The sequence below is a fragment of the Cryptomeria japonica genome, chromosome 2, assembly GCF_030272615.1.
Source record: "Cryptomeria japonica chromosome 2, Sugi_1.0, whole genome shotgun sequence".
NCBI classification, from domain to species: Eukaryota; Viridiplantae; Streptophyta; class Pinopsida; order Cupressales; family Cupressaceae; genus Cryptomeria; species Cryptomeria japonica.
Window position 1 is genome coordinate 475,635,817 of NC_081406.1, and position 16,861 is coordinate 475,652,677.

The window sequence follows — 16,861 nt, forward strand, 5'->3', positions numbered from 1 at the left end:
CTCCTCCAACTCTATAAAAGGTCTTGGGCTCTCATTTCAATTATGAAAAAGAATACACATAATAGGATATGAAAAACCTCTTGGGCTCTCATTGCTGGTTTTGGATCTGAAAGATGATACTTAGCTAGTTGGAGTGATTCCACAAAGGGGTCACCATTGTTGTTCACAGAGTTTCAGTCAAGGGTTTCAGGTAGTGAAGGATTTTATGGTATTTTGGTGTGAATATTTTGGAAATGATTTTGGCTAATCTTTGCAGAGATTCTGTGGTGATTTGAAAGGTGTTTGCAGAGTATCCTTTGCTTTCCATACTATGCTCTTTAAGCTTGTAGGAATTGTTGAAAGGGACAAAATACATTGTGTTGGCATTTACGGAGCTTAGTAGACTTGGCCGACCCTATTTTGAAGGGATTTTTTCATAGTTTGCAAACTCTACGAGTACTCCCCGAGTTGCTGAGTACTCTCTATTTTGTTTGCTGGGTGAATTTCACAAGTTTAACTCTCGCTTTTTTATAGATGCAAGAAAACATGCGTAAAAATGTCGATGCAGGTAAAACGCTGGTTAAAATGCATTTTTCACATGTTGCGTTTGCTATAAAACCATGCATTGTCTCTTCCTAGATGTCATTTTTTAATTTAATACATTTTGTGATTGAATATTACAAAAAATATCTTTCTTTAAGAGATTATAATTTTAGAACTTTCTAAGTTGCCGAGTTTTTGGTAAGTTGAAATTTTTGGGCTTGCCAAGTACTCTCTGAGTCCGATTCTGTGAACTATGGTTTTTTTGAGTGGTTTTAAGAAAAAAAAAATTGAATCTGGTTGTACCTTTCTGGGATGCACCTGGAGGGTGGTGTGACATTTTAAGGCTGGAATGCGTAGGGTTTAGACCTCTATTCACATCTGCAAGTTGCACCCAGTGTTTAGCAATCTTTTTCAGCCTTGGGTTAGCTGGATAAATGTGTTTATGTAATGTCCCCTTTTCTAGGTGACATGAGATGAGCAGGGGTTGACCTACCATTCGAGTTCCCGTAGGTCAATGACATGGTTAGGGGACTCATTCTGAGAATTCTGAGGGTCATGGAGCTTTGCAGGGGCTCTATGAGCCGTTTTGGACCTTCAGACGACATTTCTTACATTTTAGAGAGGTCTCCTATTTTTTAGGGAGAACTGGCAGTTGACTGAATGATCACCTGGGGGACCAAGGAGTAGAGCAGGATCCTTTTGAGTTGTTACAAGTGTTTGGAGAGAGGTTCCTACTTTTTAGGGCGATTCCCTACTTTTTAGGAGGTTGTGGCAGTTTCCATATTTGAGGTTCCACGAGACCATACCATGGTTTCAGTTTCAGGAAGATTGGGTGTGTTTCCTAGTTTCTAGGAGCATCCCTAGAGTTTAGGGATGGGATTGCCAGTTGGCCCATCTTGTCTGGCATCAGTCACAGACAGGTGACAAAGTCAGATTCATGTTTGGTTGGTTATTTTGGGCTATTATTGGATCTATGGAAATATTTTAATATATTTAAATATCTCCTAAGTTAGCGATTAAATAAATTAAAATAAGGCTATGTATATAGCCATTTCGGAGTAATAAGGGGTTTTTGGCTTCATCTGGTTTGATATGCCTATGTGTTATAGCTCGTTGGAAAGGTCTTGAACTTTGCTACATGATTCTCACCTCCCAGAGTCTTTTTGGATGCTTGAAGTTATTTATTCCCAATAAAGTGATATTTTTCTATAGTTTGACGCCATAATTGGGAAAGTGTCACTTTAATTATAAAGCGCAAGCTTTATTAGTCTTTAGGGTTCGACTTGCAAAGGGAAAGGAGTTATAAGGAGATGAAAATCTAATTGATAGCATCTTTGATCATTTTGAAACTTGCAAATTTGGGAATTGCTCTTGAAGACTGATTTTGGTTTGGGACGCAAACCCCAGGTCTGAGCTTGCTGGGACGTAGCCCTCAGCAGGAGTTGACAGTGGATTTATCCAGGATTGCACAGAGATTGTCAGAGGTAGAAGACGCACCTTCTTGTCCTGAAGATTCAGTGTGCATATTGGGGGTTTCAACAGGGCGGCTGGTCTATTTCAGGTGGCACGTGATTTGCAGCAGCTTCCACGCCTCCTTTGCAACCACGCCTTGTTTGTATGTTGGCTTGAAAGGTTGTATTCAGCTTATTTGGTCTTCCTTGTTTGTTGCCAGTAATATTCCTCCATCTGGCATCAATCCAGATTGAGAACAGCTCCAAATAAATGTATGGATTCTTGCTAAATACAAAACTAGGTTATTTGCCTGGTATGATTTGCAGTATTTTCAGATTACTTAAGTGTTCTTACATATGAACATTGTTTACTGCTTTATTTCACAGTTGTTGCTATTTATCAATTACTTTACTTATAACATCAAAACCCAAAAAGAAACAATCCCTTTCTGCAACTTCTGTCTATTCTATAAGATCACTGGAAAATTAAAAAAAAATATAGTATGTTTAATTAAGAATTTACAGCAGCAACAGCCAAAGGATCCATTCGGGATGTTTCAGTTTAGGAGGGATAGTTTGAATGTTTATTGCTGGTCACCTCCATTGCAGTGTCATTGACAGTGCTGGACGTGACTGAAACTTATGTACATACCTGCAAGATGATGTTTCCCTTCCTTTAGAGGCTTGGATGGCTAAGAGAAACATTTTGTAAAGGCTGAAGATGAACTTTAGGAGATGCACTCTATCTGCTGGAAGGAGTTTTCTGAGTTTCTATATGGCTGTTTGTCTAGCATTTACCTCGTTTCAGACCTGCAGACAAGATAATAGACCTGTGATCTTGAATATAGCAGGTAAACAATGTCTACCTGGCTTGATATGATCATCTCAGCTCTTATTTCCAGGATTTTGAAGAGTTTTTTGTTGCTGTTTGGATTTGCAATGGGTAGTAGCATGTTTATTCAGACCTGCACTGTATCTTATTATGCTCATTTTCAAGTGCTGGGTGTAATTGAGAGAGTTTCTAGTGGAGCTAGATGTGAAAGGAGTTGTTTGATATAGTTGGGAGAAATTCTACATGGGTTTGAAGTGTATGTGAGAAGATTTGCCCATCGCTGTTAATCTGGTACAGGGAAGTTTCAGACCTGCAATATCATTCTTCATGACTTTTCAGACCTATGACACTCAGTTTCATCATCGTTTTCAAGGTACTTTCACATGGGTGTCTCATATTAGTGCTTATATAGTGTATTGCTAATTGTGGAATGGTTGTTGCATCCAATACTTTGTAACAGCTGTTAATGTACATTGAAAATTTTATATCCGAACTTTAGTGACATAAGTAAACCATCATTTGTATGTTTATGTTGTTGATTTCATTGACAAAATTTAAGAAAATATTAGGGGTGGCTACCTAAACAAATTTGCTTATGTGCAAGAAAGGGACGTTGCAAATTTAGATATATTTAAGTTACAAAAACAGAGGTTGCGTACATTAGCATGCATTGTTGACCAAATAAAGAATTTGATATTTTCATTTGAATGGATTTTTAAGAACTGGATTTTCCTCTGTAACGCTGAGCATCTTTACATAGTTGATCTTCTAGTTTTGAAAAATCAGAAAAGTATATGAAAGGGCATGCCTATTTATATCAGTTACTGTATTTGTTTTGATAATGTTTCTTAATATCCCTTGCAGAGGCTCAGATTATCCTAGTGCTTGCATTTTTAAAAAGAACTTGAAAATACTGTTTTTATATAGTAGAGGGTGCACAAGTAAATGAGCCTGCCATTTAACCTTTTTTGAAACCCTGCATTTTATGCCTTGGTGATGTGCCTATATGTTAATATGCAATCATTGTTTGTTCTTGAAGCCTTCTTTGCTAGCTTAAAGCGTGTGCCTCATGCCCTAGCCACATGTGTTTTTTTGTTTCGAAACAAACTTACACCCTTTTTGGCATGTGCAATGGTCAATACTTGACATGATTTGGACTTGAGAAAATTCTGCTTTTGATGGTCTAGGTGTGTGTGATTGTGTGCATCCAAATCTTAACTCAAACAAACTCCATCTCATCCCTTTACATTGGATATGACAATCACTACTTATGCATGTTATATTTTAGAACTTAATGTGGAACCCCTGTAAGGTGTGCACCTAGTAACATGGTGGTATATTTCAACTAAAGGATAACATTATTAGCTGAAATAGTGGGGTGAAAATGTTTTCTTTAAGAGCATATCTGATTTGGAAATACTTGATATTCCATTATGTGGTGTGAGCTGAATGGCTGTCTACATGTTTTTTCCTTCAAAAGAATTTACCTGCTACTAGTTGAGCCCTTCCTTCATGATTTACATATTTCTGACTCCACTAACGTGTCTTATTGATTGTAGCCACTTCCCTTTGTCATTTGAAATTCCTCTCTTCGTCATTGGGACATGCTCAATGATTTGTTATTTGTTGATCCTGCATAGGCACAAACAAAATAACCAAGTCAATTCTAATGTCCCCTCTTCTTTAGTGCCATTCAGAGCTTAGATTCACCTGTCACCCATCTCCACAGGTGAAGTTGATGTTTGGAGATGAATTCGTTAGCCAAAGGGGACTTAGATTAGTCATTTCTTTTGACTTTGGTAGGTGTAATAAAGTAACTTTATTATATAAAAGTTACACAAGTCATTCTGCTAAAAATAGAAAAATCTAATAAAGTAACTTGTAAGTTACTAATAAAACTTAATAAATGACTTTTTTAAAAAGTCCATGGCACACCTTCCTAGGCGAATTCCTAAACCTTTAAAAGTGGTTATTAAGTCATGATGGGATTCCCTTCAAGTGGGTGCCACTTTTTGGAGAATAGAAGATTCCAAAGAATCTTGCTAGATGCCTCTAGGGTTCGATTTGGCTAAAAAGGTTTGTACGGGTCATTTTGGATTCATTCATGACTTTGTTTTTTGACATTCTTTGGATATTGATGGTTTGCAACAGCAAGGTTTCTGCTTGAGCAACATTTAGAGGACGTAACCCCTTCAAATTCAGGTTGTGTGGACGGAAACCCACACTCCCCTCTTCACCACGTGTTGGTTGAAAATTTTGTACACTTGGGGAAATATACAAAATTGTGGTTTCAACCACAGTGTGTGAGTAAAACTCTCCTAATTAAGGGAAGGCTCCCCCTATCTATCTAATACTAAAACTAAAATAGGATGGAACAACAGTCTTTCTTCTTTTTTCAAGAAAGCCAATATTCTTTTCTTTTCGCAGAAAAGTGATAGCAATTTAACATAAAACAACAGTAACAACTTTTTGAAATGAAATGAGAGAAAGGAAATGAAGTTTCCTTAAAGTTCAAAGACTAGTGTGAGCTCAAAGTTTCACAGCTATTTATTATTATAAAATCTACTTCTAATCTCTCTCAAGAACGAGTGTAAGCACAAAGTCTTACAACTTTTCTCAATAGAACTTCTATTTTAACTAAATTAATCTCCAATACTTGCAGCACAAAGTCTGCAAATCAAATTTGATTAAGCCCTTTAAGAAACACTTGCAAGAAAGGTAATGTTGAACATAAACTCAAGAATTTAGCACAAAGTCTCAATACTTGAGTAATTTTCTTCTATTCCTTTCAATTCTTCAATTTACACATAAAAGCTCAAAGTCTTCTTTGCTGCAAATTTGGCAGAGTTTTTGTTTGCTTTCCAAAAGATAAAGATTACAATAGACCCCCTCAAGTATTTATAGGAGAGGAGTCTTGAGAAAAAGATGGGAGGATTCTAATTAACTGGAGAAATTCTCTCACCCACCAAGTCTTATTCAATAACTAACTATGACTTATTCAAAGTTACAAGTCCTATTCTAAATTGACTTGTTATTCGTCTACTTGTAATTACAAAAGTGCAAGTAATGACTTGACTTGCAATTTACGAAATATTTTTACAAGTAAAATTATCAAAAGAAAAACTACAACTAAGAGATTACAATTCTGAAAAATGCAACTAAGTGTTGAAAAACACTTAAGTTGCAGCATGTGAAGACATTAATCCTTCGAACTTCTGGATGATCGTTCGTAGCTCAGCAGGATTCGGCTCGTGGATATTTTTGGCAACAATCATGGTCTTCACAATGGTATCATGGCATTAAAGAAGCATACAGTTGTTCTTCTCCAAAGTGGATTGGATTTCATGCAAGAAGATTTGATGTTTCATCAAAACTTGAATTGAGGCAGCTGAAAATTGTTCACTCCTCCACTAATTATGAATCTTCATCTGTAGATCTGCGAGCACTTCTTCTTCTGGTATCAACTCCCCATTCTGACCCATGATATTGCAAGAAGCCTTCTCAGAGTGAGAAACAACACCTCAGAATACTTCAACTCGCAATCTCATTGCGTCATCAATCTCTTCGATTAGAGATTTGAGAACGAGGGCTTTGTTCTCTAGAAGCTCTTCAAATTCCAGATACATGACCCTGGAAGGAATAATGGCATGCTCCTGAAGAACACTCAACTGTTGTCGAGGTATCTTGTGCCAAACCGTCAAGCTACCTTCAACCCTTTCCAAATTCTATTTGAAAGTCTTGGAGGTATGATTCAATTTTTCTTAAATGGTCTCCAACTTAAACATCATTTGGAATATGTCTTTTAGCACTTGCGCACATAGATCATGAAGTTGATCCACCCAAGAGTCCAACGCTTGTACCTTCTGAGCAACTCTTTCAACTTCCCGAATTGATTCTTGTAAACTGGAAGAACTTGAAGGATTAGTCCCTTCACCGATAGGTTTTGTGATTTTATGAACAGCTGCAACAAGTTGCCTATTTGTAATGTCCCTAGTGGGAAGTTGTCTATTCGAAGCTTAAGACCTGCAAACAAACGTTAGTACTCCCCAAAATATGCAAGATAAGTAAACATGTGTATTTAAGTGTGCTATTTATACAAGTAGTAAAGATATGTTATTCTACTTATTCAACAATTAAATGCTCGTGGATTGATGGCTAATTATACCAAAATGGAAACATTCCTTAGGCTGATCTTACCTTGATTGACCCAACCCTCTATTGAAAAACTCTTTCTCAGTTAGGACAACCCAGGTAATATCTGCCTAAGATCTCTATGGGATCTCTATTAATGAGTGAACCCATTAATGCTCTCAAAACCTGGCAGAGATCCCACCCCTGTCCAAGCTTCCCTATCTCTGACATATGCATATGGTTAACCTCTACAACATATATATTGCCTCTAAGAGATTCATTATGAATCTCCCTTTTGATTCCTATGAAGTGTTCAACATAGTAATAGTAACCATGCTCTTCACATTTAATATGTAAGTTACCTGTTGGTCCTGTTGATTTATTTGCAGAGTTTGGAGATTGCGTATACCCTCTTTCCCTTGTCACTATGCTCTAGGCATTCGCATTGGGGTTTCTTTCTCTGCAGTTTATTGGCAGCGGCAAGGTGTAGAAATGGCAACGCACTTCCTACGTATCCTCTTGTATGCTGTGCTACACGGGGTATGCTGAGCTCTTGTCGCGCGACTCCTTGCTGGTAGTGTTGACGTCCTCCTGGTATACGCGCCTCCCACACCGTTCTCCTCCCCCCCTTCTCCGTGTTCTCAGATGCGTTATTCATATGCATCATGGTTGCTTCCTCTGCAGCCATGACTTCGTGGTCGTGACCTTTGGATGTCACGTTTTTTTGGTTTTAATTGATATGTTTGTTTTAATCATTCTTTTACGCATACTCTTATTCATTTTAATAATTCAATTTATTTTATTTATTAATATCTTTCTTATCATTCACTACTTTTATTATTTAACCATTTAACTTAATTTGTATTTTAATATTTAATTTTTACTATTGTATTATTTATTAGTTACTCTTTATTTTAAGAGGATCATGATTTATTGTTTATTGCAAATAACGATTTATTGTTTATTATTTTACATTTACTTGATTTATAATAATAATTATTATTTATAACCGACCAAAAAAAAATAAAATTATTATTTATCATTTATTATTATTTACAAATAACAATTTATGATTAATGCTTTATTATTTATTATTTACTTGATTTATAATAATAATAATTATTTATCATTTACAAATAAAGAGTAATGATTTATCATTTATTATTATTATAATAATAATTATTAATTACAAATAATAATTTATGATTTACCATTTTAATTGGCAATGATCAATGTGTCTTTGACAAGTTTAGTACCGGGATTTATTAATCGGGGGTCATTGCACTATTCTCCTCTTCTAGTTGGTCTTTCTTCGCTAGAAGTTCATCATACCGCTGTACTAGTGAAGCTACGGATTGTTGAGCATCATGCTTGACCACTTCATGCGTTTGCTTACCCAATTATATCCTTTTAACCCTATAATCAACAACTTGCATTTCGTCACGTGGCTTATCTGCAAGAGGCTCAACAATTTCAGCCACCTTCATCTTATTACTATCAACTGTTACCCTTGAGATTGTTTTGACTTTTTTAGCAACCTTAGGCCTAGATTGCTTGAGCTGGTGATAATCAAAGACATTAGGAGAAATTTCCTGCTTCTTCCTCTTGGGAGTGAAACAACTAAGCCATGGAGGTAAAACGACTAGTTCTCCTCTAGTAGCTACATAAAGCAAAGGAGAAGCAGTTTTTGTTTGAACAGCTGTGGTCACCCTGGGAGAAGTATCTGTCTGGATGGCAACCATGGTTTGCTCGTGTTGTCCTCATTTTTGTTTTAAAAAATGAACTCGTGTTGTCCTCATTTTTGTTTTAAAAAATCAAGGACCATTACATAAAAAATTTGTCAAAAAAATGAAAATTTTACTCTATGGAATGCTTCCCGAGGCAGAATTTCCCCTTACCCCTAGATGAGACTAACCCTTAGTCCATCCTCAAACCATGTTTGAAATTTCATCGCATTCTGGGTTCGTTTGCTATGTCTTTCCTTCAATTTCGGGTTTTTTCTCTTTGACTGCAGGTGGGAAATTTTCCTTAAGTTGCAAGTTTTTATTTTCCTTTGTTTTAGTGTTGTAGGGAAATTTTTAGTTAATTACAAGTGCACTTTATGAAAAGTAGAACTTATAACTTACTTTTTCTTTCCCCCTTTTTGCTTTTTGTCTTTTAAGTCATTGTAGGAACTTTTTGGGCATATTACAAGTGAACTTTAAATTATAAAGTTAAAATAAAACTTGTAATTCTTTTTAAAAGTTCCACTTAAGTGATTTTAAGTTATGGTAGGGGTTTTTCTCCTCCATTACAAGTTTTATAAAGTCACTTTAAGTTGTAATAGGGATTTTATTTCCCTATTACATGTTTTATTTTTAACTTGTTTTTGTGACTTGTAAAGGGAATTTTATTTTCCCTTTACCAGTCTTTTGTTGAGTTGTTTAAAACTTGTAATGGGAGTTTTATTTCCCTATTACAAGTATTTTAAACTTGTTGTTTGCTCTCACAAACCCGATTTTGCCTTTATGCATGAAAAGTGAACATTTTAAAACTTGCAAATGGGTTTTAGAAACCCGATTTCATGTGTTCTTTGCAATTTTAAACTTGTTACTTTTGTTTATCCTACACATGTAATGCAACTTTCAAAACCCGAAATTCACTCGTGAGCCCATTTTTTCATCAGTTTATCCCTTCCCTTGTTAGTCCGGTTTGTACACATGACCTACCAAATCAATGAATTAAGGCATGGGCCTTATTTTGCAAGTTGTTTCCAGATTGAAGGATGATACAAATTAGAGATACAACAACAATTCATGGTTGAGAGCATAGAATGCTTTCAAGACAAAGATAGTCATGACATGAAGAGAGGAAGGCAACCCGTTCCCTCTTGAAAAGCTAGTACTACCCCAAGCACGAAGATAAGGATGCAAGTTCTCGTTCCGGTTCAAGATGTCTTTACCAATCCAAAATACTTCAAGTTCTAGCATTCTGAAGCGACATGAAGATCATCACAGACAAAGGATGATGCAGTTAGAGTCATGCCTTTAGACACATGGAATAGTTTTTGTTATGCATTTGTAATTTTGTTTTGACAAGTTACATGTAAAAAAAACAAAACTTTGTAATTGCAAGTTATCTCATTACTTGCACTTTTGTAATTACATGTAAAGCAACTACAAGTTGTGTTCAATTAGGAATGTAGTTGGAATAAGTCATAGTTAGTTATTGAATTAGTCTTGGTGGTTGAGAGAATTTCTCAAGTTTGTATGTGCACTCTAAGACTTTGAGCTTAGATGTAAATCAGATTGCTTTCAATAAAAGAGGCAAGTTGTTTTGAGACTTTGTGCCAATTCATGTTGTTATGTGATGACATTTTCTAGAGTTGATTGTGAGTTTTGTTCTATTGTGAAAGAGGGATTTGAATTCAATCTTGTAGACTTTGAGCTGCTAATTGTATTTAGAGTTATATGTTTGGTTTTTAGATTTGGTCTTGCAGACTTTGAGCTGCTTATCATATCTGAAACTCGTGTGGAAAGCTAAAGTGGGAAGATAGCTTGTAGACTTTGTGCTGCTCCCGTTTTTAAGACTTGTGCATTTGAGTTGAAGTGCATCATGTAGTTAGACTTTGAGCTGCTACATATTGTGCTTAGTTAGCAGAAAATCATCTAAAAAGGTTGATAGGAGAATAGATAGTTAAAGACTTTGAGCTTTCTTTTTGTTTTCCTATCCCGAGGAAGTGATGAAGGTCTTTGTGCCTTCATGGAAACTTTGCTTCCCTTTATGTTGCAAAAATCCTACAAAAAAGTCTCATTTCTGTATTTGCTGTTATTTATTTCCAATTGCTATTAGTTTTCTGTGAAGAGAAAAGAGTATTGTTTTTATTGAAAGAAGAAGAAAGACTGATGTCCCACCCATATTAGATTAGTTTAGTTTGTAGATAGGGGGAGCCTTCCCTTAATTAGGAGATTTTTACTCACACACTGTGGTTGAAACCACAATTTTGTATATTTTCCCAAATGTACAAATTTTTCAACCAACAGCTCAGTAACCAAAGAGCATGAAGATTGTCTCATAAACTCTTCAAAGCCGGAAGTAGAGGTATCAATCTTTGACAAATGAATGCATGCAGGAGTATCCTGAAAGATTTCCAACAAACTCTCTTGTTGATGATCAAGAGGTGGCTCAACTGCTGAAATAGGAACGACATTCTGAGGAGACTCATCCACTACTGTGTCAGGAGGAGATAGAGGAAGCTCCATGAAAACTGAGGAGGGAATCTCATGAGGTGACTCTAAAGCTAGTGACTTAGGAGCATCATCTGATTGTTGTCGTCGCTCTGGATCATCAAGATCAATCACATGAATGTGAATTTGGGACTTTTCTTTCCCACGAACTGTCGCCTCCTCAGGAGGAAGCAGTATTGCCCGACTAACCCGCAATTTGATCCTAGTGCCTGAAAATGATGCACCTTCGTTGTTGTCAATCTGAATCTCAGACATACGTCCAAGAGGCCCGGTAGAATCATCTTCTTTTCCAACCTTGATCTTGATGAGTCTAACACGATTACCTTTGAGCCAAGTGTTGGTGTTAGCTAGGATAGGCTGAAATCTCTCAAGAATGGAAGTGCATTCTTTATGTGACCACTGGATTAAAGGAAGTGGGGCTTCATCAACTCTTCGTGAGACGTACTCTGGATCAAGTATATTTCCATCATCAATCATCCCGTGCGGAATATCCACCAGGTACAAATCAATAACCTGCTCAAGGGTGAGTCTGCAGTCCATCTTGAGAACCTCCTTTTTTGTATGGAGATCCACCTAGATATCCTCAATACGATGCACATGTATGAAGGACTTTTTGATCTTTTCCTTCATACCTTGGTAGTCAAATCTGCCTTTGACTTAAACCTTTTGAGTTTAATCTCCTGCATCTAGGTCTCCATAGCTTTGGCTTTGGTGGATGTGAAAAGGGAGTACTGACCAATCTTCAATGGGTTGGTTGTAGAAATCCCCATCCCAACCTTATGTTTGACAGATTGATGTGCGTGAACAACCATGATCTGTCTTCCCAACTCCATAAGAATAATCTTATTAGTTGAGTATCTAGGAAACATGTATGGCTGCCCACTGTAGCATCCGACTCTTATATAAGTGAAAGTCGGGAATTGAAGGAACAAGCAACCATACTCATTCACTCTTTCCCATGCTTCATTTGACACCCTTCTGTTCTTTAGAGTCTTGTCAAATTGGCACCTGAAGTAACCAAAGAATGCATCTTGAACCCTTCTGAAATGTAATCTACTAGGTCTCAAGGCCAGCCGATCATAGTATTCTCACACAGGTATAAGCGAGCGATTACCCTTGGTAGAAAGACCAGGGAAATGTCTAAGTGATGCTGCCAAATACACTAAGTATGAGTTCATGTAGAATGTCATGGTAGTAGGGACTGCTGCAAGTTTTTCACACAAAGTGTCACTAATAATCTCTCCCCATGATATATGATGGGACTGCCTTATGAACATGATAAATTGATACATCCAGGGCTCAAAAACATTAGAGTGCTCAAGACCCATCATCCTGCTGAGGAGAGTAATGATGTCTCCAATTTCCCACTTAAAGTCACAACCGTACAACTTAGCCCACCTTTGGATACCATTGATGTTATAGTAATTATCTCTTTTCCTCCTTTTAGTGATATGCATGGGATGAATATTACAACTAATCTAGATTGAAACATACAAAAATATCAGTAGTGGTTTCTAATAAAAATTAGTTATTATATCAAGTGACAATCCTATTTGGAAATGAAGGATATATGATAAAATAGTAAGTTACTAACTATTCATGGGGGAGTCTTTCTAGTTATGGCATATCTTTATTGCTCTTGGTAACTCAACTAAATTCTTGCAGAAAATATTATTGTATTGTCATATATTCTGCTTCATTTCATGAATCTGAACAAGATTTCGAATTGATAATTGTCATTTTTTTTGGTGCAGGGTTTCTTGGTCGGACTTTTTGCATGTTCTATAACTATGTCTCTGTCAATGAGAATGGTTTTATTAAAGGAAGCCAAAATATGTATTAGAAAAGCTGCATTTGTCTTTTCATGTATGTTGAAAGTCTTGAGATCAGAACAACCTTGTCTTGCAAGTATTTTTGGGGTGTCTACATTGACCAGCCAACCTCTACCTCTAAGACTTGATGGGGTGCCTTCGATATTCCCAAAAAATAGCTGGAACATGTCAAGGTTTTTGTATACGTTGGATTTGTTGCTTGAGCGCAATTCAACTTGGTAAGTTTCTTTATATGCTCATTTGTTTATTTTCTGAATAAAATCCAATAATATTTAAATAATCAATAGATGGAGAAGATATCTTCTTTTCATTTAAATAAAGAAAGCATTTTTTTTAATCCTACGAAAAGATCTTTTTTAATATAAAAGTTATTTATGATTGCGCTATAATAGAATGATATTTGATACATCCACTTGACTAGATAATACACCTGATAATATAATCAAATAATATAAGAAAACCAAATAAAACATGCCTAAAAGCAAGGTCCATTGGTTTGTGGTTGCAGCCTATGACTGTTGGAAAACTTCATAGATATCCTTTTGCAAACTCAATGAATTACATTTTGGTAATTCTTCTTGAACAAGGTATTAAATAAAATATATATGCTGGGAAAAACAATTATTAAAGTTCTTTTTGGTTAAATAGCTAACTTTTGCATGATTGTTATGGAAATTATTATCAATGGGAACGAACATTCAAACATGATATTAGTATATATGTAAGGAAAATCTTAGTAGAGTATAAAACACCATGAGAAAAGCTTACGACTTTGTGTATTATAGACATATATGGTCCACATAAGAGCATGGAGATTCTATCAGATTATGGAGTTTAGTTTTCAGCATGAAGGGAAACAGGGGACATTGAAGGGCATTCCTCACACTCTACCTCATCAAATCACAGTGAGAAGAATGGAAGCTATCAACTCCAAATTTCCCATCATAGATTTGGGTAAGCAAGAAAATTTACATTTACACAATATAGGAGGTGAATTTGCTGAGGGTGCTAGTGTTTTATCTTTAAAACAAATATAGGATAGCGGACTTCTATATGATGATGGCCATCAGTCAGACACTCTAGAGGTGAGAACTTAAGTTATTTATGTGAGCTTGTGAGAGTTTATTGGTGTGGCACAACGTAAATAGGGGGGAACAAAGCCTATGTCTAGGGATTTTGCTGCCTACTTGGAGTAGATTGGTGCAATTTTGGCGAGACATTCGAATGGGGGTTCCATTTTAAAGTGTGGTATAGCATAGCATATCTAGAAAGAAGATTCAGAAACCTCCTAGGCTTATTTGGAATCATGGAATCTCAGAGAGTCACATCCAGGGTTGGTCAGTGTTGGAGTGGAGATTGCTTGAGGACAAGCAATCTTTTGGAGGGGAGTATTGTAATGTCCCCTTTTTCGGCCTCAATGAGTGGGAAGGAGATAATTTAATTAATTAAATAAAGTCAACTTAAAATTGATATAATTAATTATTATCTTGAATATTTTAATGAATTCAGCTGGGGATGAAAATAAAAATAATACAAAGTTAGTTTTAGAGGAGGGAAAGAATTTTTACTTATTATTTAAAAGTGACTTTTTCTAGAAAGTTCTAGTAAAGATTATAAAAGTAGGATGAAGGGAGTCATTTGGTATTTTGAGAATTTGATATTTGGTTGAAATTTCAATTGAACAGATTTCTACCAGTGCAAAACAAAAATCCTCCAGTGAATATTTGGTTCGGTGGTGTAAGATTCCACCATAGCCAATTTGGAGTGATTCAGTCAGAGTCACGGATTTTGAAAATTTTGTTGTGATGAAAGATTGCATATTTCAAATTTTGTGATATCATCTATTGAACTCCATTTGCTGTTCAACAACAAATCTAACCGATTTCTTCGGTTGGTCGTACTGTTTATGAGAGATCATGCTCTTTGGAAAGGAGGCAAATGCTAGTTGACAAAGATTTCGAGGACAGATCAGCTAGGTACATTATCCCAAGTAAGTCACTAAAATTGAGCTCATGCACACTTCATCTGATCACTCTTTATGGAAAATAGTGCAAAGCTCGCTTTTGTCAAGTCTGAAATGATAGCTATTGTAAGGTCAACAATGACAAAGTACAAGGAGGTGTGGCACTTTATAATAGTGCGAGTACAACATTGCTCATGCAAGAGCATACAACATAATCACAAATGTGCAAAGCTAGAAACTGAAGAAGATGATGCCACCAAGAAAATGTCCTGTAGAATACCGTAGATGAAGATGCCTCCAATTGGGATAGTGCCAAAAGATATAAAGGATGAAAACCCTAAGGTGAATATTGGTTTTTGGATGAAAACCCACACAACCAATCTTGCTCTCAAATGCAATAGGATGCTTGATTTGCATCAAGACGACACCTATTCCCTTTCCAATTGCATCACATTCAAGCTCAAAAGGTTTGGAAAAATTGAAAATAGCTAGAACTAATCAAAGCATTGCCACGTTGCATTAAACTAAACAAAGGCCCCCTGTCATGTCCCCTCCTTGATCATTATATATATACTAAATGAAACAATTATTATTATTAATTAATATAATAATTACCAACGAATGATTATTTGAAATTTATTTATTAAATATTATTTTTCAATTAATATTCTTGAAATATTCCAATGAAAAATAAATTAATATTATATTGTAAGCATAATTTATATATTATAAATTATATCATTCTAAAAAAAAACTATCTGGTTAAATCAGTAAGTGGGGCAGCCACTTGTGAAAATCCCTTAACAAATCTCATGTAGGACCCACATAGACCACAAAACTCCTTAATCTACGAGAGATTAGAAGGTGGAGGCCAATCCACACTAACATCCTTGGAGTTGATTGTGTGACCAAAATAAAGTTGTTCTATCATACCAAATTCACATTTTGATTCCTTGGCAAATAAAGACTCCCTCTCAAGGATGCTTAGTACCTCTTCTAAATGCTTCATGTACTCCTCCCATGTCTTGCTAGATATCAAAATATCATCAAAGAATATCAAAACATACTTACAGAGCTGAGTGTTGAACACCTTATTCATTGAAGACTAGAAAGTGGCAACAACTTTGGTTAAGCCAAAGGGCATAAGCAAGAACTCATAGCGCCCAAAGTGACACCGCAAAGAAGTATTTTCTACATCCTCACGAACTTATATTTGATGATAACTCAATCTCAAATTTACCTTGCAGAAGTAGCATGCACCATGAAGCTCATCTATCCACGAGATGGCAAAACCTATTCTTGATTGTCTTCTTATTTAAAGAATTGTAATCAATGCACATTCACATTGTCCGATGCTCTTTCTTCTCCAACACCACCGAAGATGCATAGGGGCTCTTACTTAGCCTAACATGACCCATGTCAAGAAACTCCTTGATGACCTTTTATATCTCATCATTGTGCCTCTTTTTATGGCTTTCTCTATCTCAACTTTGTGCCATGTGGACATTTTTACCCACATTTTTCTTGCATTGGAAAACCTTGCGAGTTAAACTTTCAGAAACTGGCGCTGCAAAAAAAAAAAAGAGTACTCAAAGTTTGAGAACTATGGTTGTAGTAGTGTCAAGATCCATTCTTAAGCCTCTGCAACCTTCTTTCACACGCAAAGAAGAGATAGACCTTGTCTATGCGGTTTAACTCCTATTGGTTGATGAGGTGAGAAATGCTCATGTTGAGTATGACACTCTTCTGACGACATTAAGAATGGCTCACTCCTAAATGATTATTTGAATCAAAGGAAGAAAAGGGGTGGTGGTAGAATTGAGCAGAGAGGACTAGTAGTGCAAAGAGATTTTCAGTGAGCCTTGGGTTAGGTTACACTAGCTCACTTTGATAGAAGTGAATAA

At 36.1% G+C, this 16,861-nt stretch overlaps 1 protein-coding gene across 9 annotated transcripts in view; it reads left to right on the forward strand.

The window, feature by feature from the left end:
* The window catches only part of LOC131049033 (putative ion channel POLLUX-like 2), a 383,365-nt gene that overhangs the window by 100,358 nt on the left and 266,146 nt on the right, over positions 1 to 16,861 (forward strand). For all 9 annotated transcript variants that reach the window (XM_057983566.2, XM_057983498.2, XM_057983206.2 and 6 more), the window contains one exon: positions 12,917 to 13,212. In XM_057983566.2, the coding sequence (XP_057839549.2) occupies positions 12,917 to 13,212 (296 nt within the window). The remainder of the gene's footprint in view (positions 1 to 12,916; positions 13,213 to 16,861) is intronic.